The sequence below is a fragment of the Exophiala aquamarina genome (genome assembly GCF_000709125.1).
Source record: "Exophiala aquamarina CBS 119918 chromosome Unknown aczIA-supercont1.3, whole genome shotgun sequence".
Classification (NCBI taxonomy): domain Eukaryota; kingdom Fungi; phylum Ascomycota; class Eurotiomycetes; order Chaetothyriales; family Herpotrichiellaceae; genus Exophiala; species Exophiala aquamarina.
Window position 1 is genome coordinate 3,468,262 of NW_013550585.1, and position 15,303 is coordinate 3,483,564.

The following is a 15,303-nucleotide window of genomic DNA, read 5'->3' on the forward strand; positions in this document are numbered from 1 at the left end:
AAATGACCACGCCCATCGGAGGTGTTGGAATCTCTTTGAACGCCTGTAACTGGCACATCGCTGTCTCGATCACCACGTTCTATAACTTTCAAACGATTCTTGATGTCTGCATCCTTGGTAGATGCAGGTCTATTAGTCATTAAATTACGCTGTTCCGTAACGCCTTCTTTCCGTTCTCTCTTCGATCTTCGTGAGCGTATTGCGAACGTTGCGCAGTCGAGAATATGCCATTTTAGTTAGACCATATATTTTTGATCTGATCATGCAATGGCCGGGTGAATACTCCGCACCGGGCTCATTACCATGTCGGGATATACCGACCAGGTCCCGGCCCATTCTGAGTGACGACCTAGTACCTACGCGATGAAGCAACACACCGTTCTGGAACTGAATAACACGGCAGGCATTTCGATCCATCGCTCGAAATTACCATACGTATCTTTAGTGAGGAACATCTCATGTTGTACATACCTTACGTATTCCGAAATCTACGACATTGATTGGTTATGATACAACTGACAAGGAAACGCCGCTTCTGTGCCAAATAGGGGGTGGGACGAACTTGAAGCTCACTGAGTCAGCTCCTTCAGTACGGCTACAGTACAGAGAAGCCAGTTTGGGTACTATTTAGGTAGTGAGGCTTGCTACTGCAGCTTGCACTTTTGCCCAAATTCACTATGCGAACGAGAGGCATCAGAAGAACCCTGAAGGCAAAAGGCGCTTCAGCCGCAAATTCCTTGCAGCCGAGTCGAGACATACGGACAGCCCAAGCCAGCACTACTACTGTATGTGCTCCTAAGAGTGCTTGCTCACTCATTCGCTGCCCAACTCGTGTCTCCCGTACCGTGTTCGGATTATGGCGCAATTTGATTGCCTTGCATGACTGGAGATTTCCGGCTAACACTTTTTAAGTGATTCGGGCCACCTAGACTCACCGGTTCGGGCCTGGAACAGCGTGTCACAAACCTCGTACTCCGTACTCCATTACTAGAGCGACTCCAGCCTCAACATCAGCCTTGTTTCTCTCCCATGACCTGACTTGTTGGATTGCCAAATTCCTCCTCCCATAGATCAGGATGATTTGAAATCTTCTGCCATCCTCATCAGTCGCCCTGGCTCGTCCATCTTATGCTGCACACATCTTCCCGCCTTGCAAGACGACAACCACATCCGTACCACAAGCAAACAGATCTTAGATACCCAGCCTGAGTTTCGGTTTTGCTATTGGGTTTAGCTTCGTCGCTTGGCTTTGGGAGCTTGTTTGGTTTGCCGGTAGCGACATATTTATTGTAGATCGTTTCAGACAGAATCGATACTTGCAGATTTCTGAACAATGGACGACCGAAGAGATAACATAGGTGGAGGAGGTCCCTACTTTGGGCCACTCCCAGATCCGTTGCCACCGAGCCCGGCCCAGCCTCGCCGTAAGCCTCGCCGACAAGCACCACAGGCGGCAGTGAATCAATTTTGGAGCCGCTTGAACTCCCGCTATCCAGGCAAAGTATTTACGCTGTTGCCCAATAATCCCTATGCTCGCAAGAAGGCCCAAAAGACCCCTCATGGGACAGTCACCGGCCAGCGTGCGGCCAGATCCTATGAAGAGGCTAGAGCTGAATGCGAACGAGATGTCGACAGGATCATCAAGGAGTGCAAGCGCTTAAACACGAAATACCGTGATACACACTTCGATATCGAATGGGATCTCAAATCAGGCCAGAGGAACTGTCTTGACGGCCTAAGCGTTCCAGGAGATGCAATGAAGCCGAAGGGTGTCAAACGGGTGACGGTGCGGTTATAGTCCCTGCTCGATATTGCGCCTCATGCTGACTATAAACCTAGGATATCTTCGACAACCCACAGTTCTACATCAACGGCCCTACTGCCGGCGATGTCAGGCAGGGCCGAGATGGAGATTGCTATCTGATGGCGGCTCTCTGTGGCTTGGGCAACATGGAGGGTCTGATCGACAAAATCTGTGTGAAGCATGACCAGAAGATTGGGGTCTATGGCTTTGTCTTCTTCCGAGGTAGGCATCAATTTAATCCTCTATCCACCGGACAATCTAACGTAGGTCATAATTGGCACAGACGGTGAATGGCAGCACACTATCATCGACGATAAGCTGTATTTACGGGCCCCTGATTACGCAGAGGCCCAGGATGAACGTGTTGTCTGGGACGACATCAACCGTGCTGATGCTGAAGAGGAATATCGAAAGGTCCACCAGACGGGCTCGAGGGCCTTGTACTTCGCACAGTGCAGTGATGAGAATGAGACATGGCTGCCTTTGCTGGAGAAAGCCTATGCCAAAGCTCATGGTGACTTTCAATCAATTGATGGAGGGTTCACCGGTGAAGCTATCGAGGATTTGACTGGCGGTGTCACCACCGAAATATACAGCACAGACATACTGGACAAAGACGCCTTTTGGGAGAATGAACTGATGAGGGTGGGTAAGGAATTTCTTTTTGGCTGTGCCACTGGATTTTATTCAAATTGGCTGAATACAAGCGGTGAACCACGGGAGCGTGATGGTATTGCTGAAGGTCATGCATACAGCATCATGGATGCGAAAGAGGTCAAGGGCCATCGGCTACTAAAAGTTCGTAATCCATGGGGCAGGAAAGAGTGGACGGGGAAGTGGAGTGATGGTAGTTCTGAATGGACTCCCGAGTGGATGCAGTTGCTGGACCACAAATTTGGCAATGACGGGATCTTCTGGATCAGTTACGAAGACCTGTTGAAGAACTATCAACATTTCGATCGCACGCGGATCTTTGGTCCAGAGTGGAATGTCACGCAATGTTGGACGAATGTCAACGTTTCGTGGGCGGCCAAGTACCACAGCACAAAGTTCTCCATCGCGTTGGCAGAGAAAACAAAGGTCGTCATTGTCCTTGCACAGCTCGATGATACCTATTTCACTGGGCTGGAGGGCGGATATGGATATGATCTGCAATTCCGTCTCGAGTCCGATGCAAAAGAAGACGAACACGATTACATCGTGCGTTCGAATGGTAACTACGCAATGGCTCGCTCCGTCAGCACGGATATCGAACTGGAGGCAGGCACTTACTCTGTCCTTATGAAGATTACAGCCACAAGAAACACCGACAAGGACCATCTGGAAGATGTGCTTCCCATGTATGTGGCAACGAGGCGCGAGAAGCTCATACAAATGGGACTATCCTACGATCTTGCCCATGCTAAAGGTGTCATCGTAGAGACCGAGGCTGAGAGGCAGCAGCGAAAGACCAAGGAGAAGGTGAGAAGAGCAAAGGATCGAGAAAAGCTGAAGGCGCAAATGAAAGCAGACGCTCTGAAGCATTGGAAAAAGGGCAAAGAGAGACATGCACGAGACAAACAGAGACTACAGAGGAAAGAACGTTCGGAAGCTGCACGCCGTGGCGGATGTTTTGTCGACAGACCCCTGGGGAAAGATGCAGATGACAGGATCGCTAGCGGTTCCGCCCGATTTGGGTCTCTGGATGTGCAGGAATCAGACAGTCCAAAGCAGGAGGGTGTTCAAAGTGGCAGATCTAATGGGCAAGAGGATGTCCTCAAGATCAAATCTTTCAGTGGGGAAGACATCATTGTCGAGAGTAAGAATGCTGGGCCAATTGAGAAGCAAGAAGAGAAAGCTCAGCGACCCTCCGACGCTCAACCAATATCGAAAGTTGCTTCAGATGCATCGACTGATAGAATTGTTGAACCATTAGAAGACGTCGTCAAGCGGGCAGAGGCTGAGACAGCAGCAAATAAAGACTTGAGCAAGCCTCTCGACACCAACACTTCAGAGGTGACTGAAGAGAATAAGGTTTCGAATCAGGACCAACCGCCGGAGGAAAAGCCGGCCACACCTATTATACAGGTAAACGGTATTGATGCAATCACGGATGTCAGACCACTTCCAAACTTTCCCCCTCTATCCCAGCCTGAGGACCATTTACCACCTACGGGTGGTAAGAGTGAGGAGATCAAAGAGCCAGACCCTTCTCACACGCCTCGAAGAAGCGACACCCGCGGCACGACCGCGGCAATGGTTGGCATCGGCGCCGCTACCGATGCCAACGACGTTGACCCGGCTAGCAACATCGAGCCAGACTTGGGTCCCTTCAACAGCGATCAACAAGACATCTCGGATGCCGATTCCTTCCCTCCGTTCGATTGGAACACCGATCTAGATATGCCTTCGGAGTCCGACTTCTCGTCCACATCCTCCGCCAACCCTCGCCGGCGCCGCGGTCGGTATGCGCTAGGCGCTCGAGGAAGACGCAGTCCCGGCGCTGGGAGACCTCCCATGGGCGACCCTATCGACAGCCCACCTCCAGGGCTGGTTGAGATAGACACCGGCTTCGGACAGGACGGCGACGGACCAGGCGAACCGTGGAACGCCGTCTGCGTCGTCGGCCTACGCGTGTACTCCACGCTGGGCGGCGATGGGGTCAAACTCCGTGTCGTGAGACCCAAGAATGCACTTCTAGAAGACAGCGATGGCGGTAGCGATGCTGATGTTGACGCTGACGACGACAACGACGACCAGGACAAAGCAGATGAGAATCTCATCACTTTACCGAATGGTAGAAGGCCCATCCAGGACGCGAAGCAAGACGAGGACACGGCGATTGACTTGGATCCAGACGATATGGCCAGGGGCGCCGTGGCCGCCGCGGATGCTCGAGGGTGTCAGAACGGAGTATTCGAATCCGAGAGGACACCCACCACAAGAAGCCCGGCTGTCCGCGTTGGGAGTGGCGGCGACGGCGCCGGTAGAAAAGGCCAGAGAAGGCCCCCTTAGCTTACGCTCAAGCTGTTTTTGTTTTGGGAGAGCGAAGTTGCCATACATATCGGTGTGTGCATTTGCTTTCCCCATGGCTATGTCCTGCATTTCTAACTGAAGAATAATGGTCCGGGTCACAGTCCGGGTCAGGGTCGGATTGGTTTCTCGCCGCGTTGTTCTTTCGCTAGGTAGAGAATGAAACTCATCACCTGAACCGACTCAACTTGCTGGATGGCATGGGGCGTTTTCTCCGCAAATGGGAAGAAACCGGCAAAGACAGATGGAGTCGAGAAGCACAGAATAGAGTCTTTGATACGGGAATTTCGGAGATTTTGAGTTAGTGGTAGTGACTGTGTCCCTGAAATAACTAAGGTGTGTGTTGTTGTGTCTTGTGTATCAATGGCGCTTTCAGTGATGCTCACCGCCGATAGGGGTGTAGGTATTCATTCACTTTGTACTCACTGTAATATTTGGATGAGAGGTTGAGCTTACTGTCCTTATGACTTGACAGTGGGTGTTAGGCCGCGTGACGTAAGAGCATACACCAGCACAGCATGAAAAGCCGTGGGCGTGGTCGTGGGACTGCTATACCTCGGAGCTGAAGAGAAACATGTCATTCATGGATGCTCAATGATGATGGTGCTCGTGCTACAATAGCGCGTGAATAGTTTGCTTGTGACGGGATAACCCGGCCATCTGTCGCCGAGCATAGTTCTTCCACCCTCCTATATCTAGAGCTTCATCTGACCAGCTTGGAGGATCGTGGGCTTTAATCTCTCCGGGATTTTAGAACGCTTAGTGTGGTCGGCTAGCGTGATATTGGCAAACCAACAAATACATCCGGATCCCGGCTTGTTGGCGCGTTATTTTGTTTGTGTGACGTCAAAACACTTTCCATCCAAAGGTGGGAGAGTGTTGCTTCTCGAAGGTAGATGTTGTCTACCTATGAACTAAAGGCCTCAATTGTCGCGTACGGATACATCGGAGATATTGTCCAAATTTTGCCCGTAGTCTTTAAGACACGACTAAAACGTGGACAAGCAAGTCGTGGACAATCAACCCAAAACCTTCAAGCCGCCTTTCGTCTTTGGTTGCTTCTTGTTGACGCCTGCGAACACAAAAATATATCAGGATTCTGGGCCAACCACGAGATGCACTTCAAAGATAGAATGAGAACTTACCACCATGCTCAACCTTGCCATGGCCACCTTTCCCTTTGCCTTTGTGGTTGTTCTGTTTTTGTATCGTTGGGCGCACATCGGTGACCGCCTTTTTCACCACGATCGGGTGACTTCCCACGTACTTTCCATTCTGTTCCCTCGCAGCTCGGAAGTAATCGTCGCCATCAGAAAAACTGACGAAACCGTAACCCTTAGATTTCGTAGTCCGCTTATCTCGGATGACCCGGGCTTTCTGCACAGATGGATACTGAGAGAATGCCTTGAGGAGGGATTCATCTGTCACTTCGCCGGCGAGATTCCCTACGAAGATCCGGAAATGCGCAGGATCCCATTCTAAAAGGGTAGGATCGGTCCATGTTGTGCCTCCTCCCGATCGCTGGACCGTTTTGTTTCCGGCTTCGTTATGAGGGATGGGCTCTGTCTTTGCGTTGCTGACGGCTGGCACTATGTTTGTTATTGGCGGTCGGATCGTGGTGCTAGAACCCGGCCCACTATCTTTTGTCAGGTAAGCACTTTGCCATTGCTGAACCTGCGCCTCATAATCAGGGTCGTATCCTGGAGGGTAAGAAGATGTCTCTGATGTGGGAACGAATGGGTTGCGAATTTGAGGTGCCGCTAAGTATGAACTGTCATACTGAGGCTGGGTAGCGTAATTGGATTGTGTTTGGGGATAGCCCGTCGAGGCACTGTAATTTGTGATAGGGGCAGCGGAGTACTGTGCTGGACTATTGGTTCGAGATGTGCTTGCTGACACAACTGATCTAGGGGCAAAAGCTGTGAAGGCTGGTTTGGCCGCGCTATTTGACTTGAAGGTCGGCGCAGGGCTGACTGACGAAGGAGGAGGTCGAGCGGGAAGCGAGGCAGGAGGTTGCGTGGTGGAAGATTTCAGACCTGGAGGGGCGGGATATGACATGATGAATGTTTGTTCTGGAATGATAGGTTGCTGAATCAGTTAAAACGTACCAGAGAGCCTATTTGGAACCGGCGAAGACTGTATAATATCACCTTCCTCTTAAGCCCGATGATACTTGTGATCGACTTTGTCGGGAGGCTTTATGTTGTTGGGCTGAGAGGGAACATGATTCTTTACCGAGGAGTGTCTGCGGTACAGACAAGATGAGAGCCTTGAGGAGGCTAAAATGGAAAGTGTGCCGAAAGGAGCACGTGATCGAGCGCACGTGATCACACTCAATTTGACTGCCTCGGCGGCTTATGGACATAAAACGTATCGGTACTATATAAGCAAGGGACGATGAACGCAGTGTCCCTCTCGTGATGCAGCCGGCATTCAATCAATCGGTGTTCATGCTGTAAACGTGGAAAGGGGAGCACGAAACCATGCTCAAGCAAATTAGAGACCCAAGTGTGCGCGCGATGGAATCAATTTTCTCGATGGAAGAGTCAAGTGCCATCCGGCCCATTAGTCCCGTAGAAAAACACGAGTCCAAAGCTTCCCGTGGATTCGTTCTTTGCCACGGTTCAAACTGACCTTTAATATACTCTGCCATCCACTGTCCAGTCTCGGATGGCGTCCTTGAACCTAGATAGCTCTCACACAACTCAAAACAGGCCGACCGCAACATAGATCGACAACCCTATCAGTGCAAACTGTGCAAGCCAGAAGCCGCCACCAATCATGCGGCCTTTACCTTTACCCTTCTCATCGTCACCACTGCCCTTCACATATCCAAGCGCGTAAAGAACCCGACATGCAAGCCAGAAACCCCCAAGCCAGGTTGCTGCTCGCGGGTGGACGAGTCCACTGAACAACATGGACAAGATAGTCTGAGGCATGTTCTCGAGCAGATTGGCGTGCGCACGCTGAGCGCAATTGAAGTGATAGGCCGCGGGTGTCGCTTTCATTTGCTGTGGCGTTGCGTATGCGTTGGGATATGGCACACCCGCGGCTTTGCGGAATGAAGTCACCACTATGCCTTGTACAAAGGAGAGAATTGGAGTGAGGCCCAGTGCTATCAAGGCAACGTAGCTTTTCGCGATGTTAGGTTAGAAGAGAAATCGTGCGTGAGCAGGATAGCGTGAGACCAACCCGTAGCCGTCTGGCAGTGTTATTGTCTGAGGCATAATGTGCGGACAGCTGTCGGCTCCCTCTGTTGCGAGACCGTGAAGTGATAGAAATCAATAGACTGACGCTGGATGTGTATCACCTGTTGACGCGGTATCTGCGCTCTGGCTTAAGGGGAACTGAACCTGCACCTATATCTGTCTTGGGAAGAAGGGAAGGACACAGGTACATTATGAAGGGAGGGCCACGTGTTGCATCCGAAGCCGAGGCCATTTACATAAGCTTTTTCACCAACTGCAAACCCCGTACTATTAGTTGGTTGCATACCTAACTGGCCGGGCACAGCAAAATCTCTTCCGGACCTTATTCTGAAGGACTTTTTGCACCGGCCCAGCACTGCACAACTGGAGCATGCCGCGCCGTTTGGGTTACATATTTCTTGATCCCAGCTGTGGCCCGTCGATGGAAGGACGCAGATCGCCGCGAGGATCCGCCAACTGAACACATCACCAGGTAGAGCGTCTTCAGTGCTAATGTGTTCCAGAAGGTCATAATGCATAAATCTCCAGCAAGACAGGGTTGGTTTATATACGGATTTCCAGAGCAACAGCAGTTTCTGTCAGCATTCTCCTGTCCGTCCCTGTAAGCTTGTTGCCGGGAACTATGCCTCGGTTTGGATGACCTCCCGCTTCGGGCAAAGTTGGTGCCGCCGCTTTTGATATGTAGAAGCCTAACAGGGCGGTGGATCACACGTGCTGCGTGTGCTACTTGGGAATTCGGGCAGCCACCCAGCAATTCATATTTCTGTGTAAACTTGTAATCGTTTGCTTGGCACACTGGTGGGTGACTGCCAACTGGAGGCAACCACGGCTGGATTCTGAACTTAAGCGCGGAGTGTATATCACAGTCGCTATGCTCATTGTCCGTGCCCCGGATTCCACGTACGGCGGTCATTTACGGCGACCACAAGCAAGGAAGCCTTGCCAAACCCAATCTTGCCCTTCTTCGCACAGCCCCCCACTAGCCACAATCCTCCAAAGTTTCACTATCCTCCTGGTGAGGGCGTACATACTCTTCGAACAATAGATAGAAGCAAGCAGCAGCCAGCAACGACAGGGTGATCTCGCCCTCGAACTCTGACGTGCTCCGCTATCTTTTCGACCTCAAGAAATCTCCCTCATCTGACCCATCTCCCTCAGCGCTTTCCACTGGCCACTCTGTCAAAGGACAAAAGAGAGATGCCGCTCTCCTATGCCGAAGAGCTGGAAGCTGCCCTCCGCGCCGTCCACCTTGCTTCACACGCAACAAAATCCCTACTCCCTTCCCAGGACAAAGGATCCACTTGGAAATCTGACCACAGCCCCGTGACGGTGGCCGACTACGCATCTCAGGCCTTGCTCATCGCCACCGTCGCTCATTCCTTTCCCAACGACCACTTCCTGGGTGAGGAGTCGGCCGCCGAACTGCGCCGCAGCCCCTTGCTCGCTGAGCAAGTCTGGGACCTGGTATCGGAGACATTGCGGCAGAGCCCTCACCCCGAAGCCGCGGCACTCCTGCGCGATGAATTGAAGGGGGTGGACGATGTGTTCCGGTACATCGACATGGGCGGAGAAGGCATGGGTGGGCCCGACAGCGGGCGCTTGTGGGTGTTGGATCCGCTCGACGGCACGGCCGCGTTTTTGAAAGGCACCCAGTACGCGTTGTCGCTTGCTCTGCTGCAGAATGGGACGCAACAGGTCGGGGTGGTCGGATGTCCGAACCTGCCATTTGACGCTGCGGTTTCTCCTTCTGAGTTTGCTGAGGTCAGCGAGAACCTCGTCGACACTGATGGCCACGGCTGCATCCTCAGCGCCGTCAAGGGCTGCGGGGCGTTTGTGCGCAAGATGGGAGCCAAGGACTATCTGGGTCCGCCAACGAGGGTGGCGATTATAGAGAGTAATGATACAGGCATTGCGAAGCGCATCCGTCTCGTCCAGCCGAGCAACAAATCCTACGATGCGGAGAAGCTGCAGGAGTTTGCGCGTCAGGTTGGTGCCCCCTGGCCAGGCACGCAGCTCTGGTCATCGCAGATGAGGTTCGCAGCCCTGGCCATCAGCGCCGGCAATGTCCAGGTCGCATTTCGTATTCCCCGGGACTACCACTCGTGCGTCTGGGACGTGGCGGGCGGGGCTTTGGTTGTCGAAGAAGCCGGCGGGAAAGTCACTGACGCCAATGGAAAGGAGCTGGATTTCACCCGAGGGCGCAGGCTCGATAACAACTGGGGCATTGTCGCGGCACCCGCGGCCATTCATCCGAGGATGTTGAAGGTCGCAAGAGCGGTAGATGAGGGTGGCTAGGCATCATAATTACTATCGCCTTCAAAACAAGAGTGAGAAGACTTTCCTCCCTAGGTTGGAGTGGATAATATTGGAGTCAAGCCATCTATGTTGCAACGAAGCCACGGACTTAATTAGGAAATGAGCTTTTATTTCCCCGACAAAATTCGGTCTCGAAATGCATCACGATGAAGAAGTCATTATCCATATGACCGTGAATCTGCTAAGGATAGACGCCGGCATTCTATACCGAAAACATATCGAAAATCAAACATGAAAAAGGCCAGTCCATGCGATTCATTACTCCCTCCCTCCCTCTACTGTCAGATTCAGGACTTAGAGAGGCCTACGACGATAAAGACGGTGCCGATGAACATGAACATGAACATGATGACGGTTTTTCGATTTTAACTAAAATCCTCCCCTTGCTGCGAACGCCTCTGTCGTCAAAAAGGCGGATAAATCTGTACCCCTGCTGTAACCGATCGAGCCGCATGCATGCGAAAGCGATGAGACTATCTTTCCCGATTTTACGATTTTTCACTTTCAACCTACGCAAAAGCAAAATAAGATTGTTACTCAAAGCACATGGAAACACAAAATATAGGCACAGTCAGGAATGGACCGAGGAAGAGAACAACAGAAGACTTACAGTAGGAAGCTGAGTTCTTCAGCCACGTCCGAAACCAGGGGGAAACACAGCCGTTCTCGCTGAAAGTCCGGATTAGGGCCCTTGCTTGGTTCCGACCGCTGTTTATAGGTTCTAGGCCTTTGTGCTCTCCTTATCTCCGCGATGCTCAGGTCGTCAAGGGACCTCTCACTTGGTATCATGAGGTGAAGGTCGCACGTCACGTAGGCATTAATTCGGTCGTGAGAATCACCCGTGGGAGGATGGATGTTCTGGCCCGCAAACAACGTCAGTGTAAGGGATAGACTGCGTCGTTTGAGCGTCGAGCCCACTGCTGGGAAGGGAGGCTTTCCCACCCCTGACGACGCCGAGGCGACCTGGTCTGACCTGTACCCCTCAGGCTTTAGAACCCAGCCGGGTTCATCTGTGAACATGCCCTCATTGAGCATCATGCCCGTGTCCAGGCGTTGCCAGTTCATTACCACCATCTGGATTCCCTGCCGCCAGAAAAAGCAAGGGTTGAAATTGGATGAGTCCACGCGCCGCCCAGACGGGAAGACTCGCATCAGGAAGCCTCTGTTGTGTGCGAACAGCAAGTCCGCGTCGTTCTTGTGAAGTCTGCGGATCGCTGCTTCGGACAGAGAGAAGATGTGCGTGGGCAGGGAGGCTTCGGGCTGTGAAAAGCCCCGAAAGGAGTACCCCTGGGTATACACGGCTAAGGAGCTCAGCAAATCTATGACCTTGCGCATCGGGGACGCCCCTATTGCCTTAGGCCCTTGACCAACCTCGGTTTGTCCGCTATCTGCATGATGATCAAGCGGTGGGCCCTTGACTTTGATTAAGAGCTTTCGCCGCAGCTCGTGAGGGCTGGGCAATCTCCCCAAGGATGTCATGCTCAAAGAATCGGTGTCCACAAGGAATTCTTGCCAGATTTCCTGCATGATCTCGACCATGACCTCTTGCTGTTGGGGGCTCGCGTGGACTTCTAGGCTGATGATCACTGGTAGGTCGCTTGAGACAAACGCGGTCTCGCGGATGGCATGGCAGACGTCTCGAAAGGGGACGCCTTTACTGAGGCTGGGACCGTGCACAACCCGTGGTTCCCGCCTCTTGGCAGACGGCGTTGAGACTGCCTTGATGTTCGTTGGATCTGAGTGGGACGGGCTTGATGTGGACGAGAAATATTTTGGACTCTGGCGTGGGATATCACGCAGCCGTGCCAGCGACGAGCCGGACAATTTTTCCTGGATGCCTCGAGACGGCACGTTTGCTTTCCCTTCTTCATGGCTATGCGGTTTTAGCGTCAATTGACGGCTTGTTTTATCCCTTCCTGGGCCATCTGACCATTCTGCGGATGATATGCCATCCCACACGTCGATTTCAATGCATCTACAGCCCCGTAAAAGCGCCTGCGATAAGATCCATAAGTATTCATGGCGACTTGTCTTGGACAAGCAATGAAAGGGGCCTTTCTTTGATACTCAGGATTGCATAGAAAGTAAATAGCTTCCACATACATTTCGGTAGGGCTCAACACTGGCTTTGCTCGTGAGCTGATTGCCAGTGATATAAGTATTGTGGCTCGAATTGATGAAGTAATCGGAGAGGGGTTGCAATAAATCAGACACCCTAGGCAGAGCCAATGCGTCGGCCGCCCCAGATGCCATGTGCACCAAGAACTCGTTCATGCTTACCGAGTTATGTTGCAGAAGTGGGTTGTCTGTGGCGGGTTCGCCGCCCTGAATCGCGCGAACAAAAGCTTCGGCTGAAGCCTTGTTCCTGTCCCGACTCGATTGGCCACAGTCATTGGTCGTCGCCTCGTGTGCGTTGCTGTCGAAGATCTCGGTCAGGTATGTGAGTACAGAAGGCGAAAAAGACGCTGCGACTCCATCGGGAGATGCAAAAGACTCGCAAGACATCTTCGCCGCCTCAGGGCCTCTTGAGCCACCACGATGTTGCGTCGAGGGAGTGTCGATGAGGGCTCATTCAGAGGCATCTGGACATTTGGATTACAGCGGCATTTGTAGTCTGGAACTAGCTCACGCTCGGTCAAACATGAAAGTCCATTCCCCCGCCGCTTCCGTCGAGGGATGCGTTGGCAAGGCTGCGAGAAAGAGAGGTGGCTTGGCGAGTGTCCCCTCCACTGCGGCGGAGTACCTCTTTCGGGGGGAAGTGGCGTACTCGTCTACGGAAGGAAAGGAACACTATATAGGTATATGTAATAATACCGGGAAATTCACCATTTCGGGGGTTTGGCCAGGACGGGACGTGACTTACGAGATTAACAAGTTAAGTGGTGTACTGCCATGATACTTTGGTATTCTAGTATAGAACTAATCAACCGGGAACTTAAGTGGCATGTGCAAGTCCAGATTTCGAAGACCTGTCATAAAATTGCCCAGGCGGGCCAGCTACCCTTTCTCTACATCCTTTGCTTCTCCGTGTGCGGACGCTGGGGGTCTAGCTGTAAGTCTCACATTGAGGAGACTCTTCCTCTGCTTTTCCTTGAGCTTCAGGAACTGCGCAACCTCTTTCGAGAAGACGACCAAGAACACCATGACGACGGCCGGGATGCTGACCACAATGTAGACCCAAAAGCTGCTTTCCCCAGGTAGAAACTCCCCGGACATGCTGAATATTCCGGACAAAAACGTCAGAGGCACAAACAGCATACCGAGGAGCGTCAGGATCTTTAAGCTGTGGGCTTCTTCGGAGGCCTGCCGGGACTGGATCACGCTGATAACATTGGTGAGAGATAGGCTGAGGCGCTGGCAACGCTTTGTAAGTGCGCAAAGTTTCTTGTGGATGTAGACAAAGTCGGCGATGCTGGTGAAGACAGAGCCCGTGGTCAAGGAGGAGTCCTGGTTGAGGCGTAAATCGGGTTGAAGAGCATGGATCGCGTGTTCGACTTGTTCGCAGGACTTCCAACAGCGCCGATGCCAGTGCGCGACGTCGACCAGGTGGTTCTCCACGCCGTCGAGGGCGTTGATGTCCGCGCGAGCCAGTGCATATTCAAGGCGGTCGATGATTTCGTCAAAGTAGACCAGAAACTGCATCCAGTTTGCGGCAATGATGCTTTTGAGGAAGAAGGATGCACCGTCGAAGAACCCAGCTGGCCCCTCGATAATGGAGGAGTGCAAGTTGGGGAATCTGTCTATATGATTCCAGTAGAACAGAATGTCATCGAACAGTGACTCGCGGGATGGGCCTGGTTGGGATTCCCAATCTTTGTCAAGGCTCAGGGCACAAGGGAACGGCGAGATGTCGACGTATCCTCCCTGGTAGAGATTGTTCTGACAGCGTCGTATCTCCTTCTTAGCGGCCTTGCCGATTTTGATGAGCTCTCCGACCGGCGGATCCACGAGAATTAGACCTTGGTGCAGACTTAGTCACCGCATTGGGACATGATCATGGCAGCGGACCTGTCAGCTTACCGTTGAAGTCACCGTTCGGTTCTTTCCGGGACCAAAAGGATGCGATCCTGTGGACTTTCGCCACTTCGTCGAACTTCGAATTGATCTTGGTTGCCCAAATTTTCCGGTCTTGATAGAGACAACAAGCTCCGAGAGTGTTTAGGTGGCCATCGGGGAATGTACGTGACTCGACATACTGCATGCTAAAGGACCGCTCAGGACCGTGTTGGGAAGGTAGCGTCGCGGCCTGTTCCTTGCGGGTTCCGCCACGCATCAACTGCTCCGAAAACACGAACGGGTCCATTCGAAGACGACGACCGAGGACTTGGACATAGGCTGGCGCGGAGCCCTCCAGAACATACACCCGATGTTTACACGGTTCTGATGTGGAGGGCGGGCCTTGCATATACCGATCAAGATCGTCGGGAGCGTCGAATTTTTTCTGACTTATGCCATTCTCACGGATCTCAATGACGACAACGCGACTTGTCTCCTCTTTGTTCTGTCTATGGCTCGTGCCCTGAATGTCGCAGAAGCGACGCAGATTGGGGTACCGATGTCGCATCGATTCCACATAGCCAATATAGTCACCCGCCATTCTTTCGACACAGATCAAGGAGAAAAATGCCGTGTCAGAGATAACGTGGTACACACCAGGCTCATCATTGTGGCCTCAGGGAGTCGGGTTGACGTGAAGCAAAGGTCGGTGAAAAGCATTTGAGGTGGTACTAAGCATGCAAGCGAGAATTCTGGGGAATAGCCACTCCCGAGCACTGAAGATGGACGTTCAACCAATCAGCGCTCGCCACGACAACTCCCTCCGCTTAGTGTGATATCAGAGGAGGAGGATGGATAATGATTTGAGGGAAAGGGACCATGGGGGGACCGATTTTTGGCATCGATGGAAGAAGCCCTCCAAAAACGGCCGCACCGACCGCCCAATGCGGTGGTGAATTTCCCTGC

General features: G+C 52.3%; 6 protein-coding genes across 6 annotated transcripts; 2 read left to right on the top strand and 4 right to left on the bottom strand.

The window, feature by feature from the left end:
• Nucleotides 1-1,333: 1,333 nt before the first annotated feature.
• Nucleotides 1,334-4,798, top strand: A1O9_04816 (uncharacterized protein; the record flags this gene model as incomplete). Its single annotated transcript, XM_013407104.1, has 3 exons — nt 1,334-1,786; nt 1,840-2,026; nt 2,088-4,798. 3 exons carry the CDS (start codon nt 1,334-1,336, stop codon nt 4,796-4,798), a joined length of 3,351 nt encoding a protein of 1,116 aa, XP_013262558.1.
• A 1,037-nt stretch (nt 4,799-5,835) lies between these two features.
• Nucleotides 5,836-6,874, bottom strand: A1O9_04817 (uncharacterized protein; the record flags this gene model as incomplete). Its single annotated transcript, XM_013407105.1, has 2 exons — nt 5,836-5,888; nt 5,962-6,874. The coding sequence occupies 2 exons, from the start codon at nt 6,872-6,874 to the stop codon at nt 5,836-5,838; spliced, it is 966 nt and encodes a 321-aa protein (XP_013262559.1).
• A 647-nt stretch (nt 6,875-7,521) lies between these two features.
• Nucleotides 7,522-8,043, bottom strand: A1O9_04818 (glutathione S-transferase; the record flags this gene model as incomplete). Its single annotated transcript, XM_013407106.1, has 2 exons — nt 7,522-7,948; nt 8,009-8,043. 2 exons carry the CDS (start codon nt 8,041-8,043, stop codon nt 7,522-7,524), a joined length of 462 nt encoding a protein of 153 aa, XP_013262560.1.
• Nucleotides 8,044-9,222: 1,179 nt separating this feature from the next.
• On the top strand, nt 9,223-10,320 carry A1O9_04819 (3'(2'),5'-bisphosphate nucleotidase; the record flags this gene model as incomplete). Its single annotated transcript, XM_013407107.1, has 1 exon — nt 9,223-10,320. The coding sequence occupies one exon, from the start codon at nt 9,223-9,225 to the stop codon at nt 10,318-10,320; it is 1,098 nt and encodes a 365-aa protein (XP_013262561.1).
• A 627-nt stretch (nt 10,321-10,947) lies between these two features.
• A1O9_04820 (uncharacterized protein) lies at nt 10,948-12,846 on the bottom strand (the record flags this gene model as incomplete). The annotated part of the gene is made up of 2 exons (XM_013407108.1): nt 10,948-12,336; nt 12,445-12,846. The coding sequence occupies 2 exons, from the start codon at nt 12,844-12,846 to the stop codon at nt 10,948-10,950; spliced, it is 1,791 nt and encodes a 596-aa protein (XP_013262562.1).
• A 492-nt stretch (nt 12,847-13,338) lies between these two features.
• A1O9_04821 (uncharacterized protein) lies at nt 13,339-14,938 on the bottom strand (the record flags this gene model as incomplete). The annotated part of the gene is made up of 2 exons (XM_013407109.1): nt 13,339-14,300; nt 14,362-14,938. The coding sequence occupies 2 exons, from the start codon at nt 14,936-14,938 to the stop codon at nt 13,339-13,341; spliced, it is 1,539 nt and encodes a 512-aa protein (XP_013262563.1).
• Nucleotides 14,939-15,303: the final 365 nt, after the last annotated feature.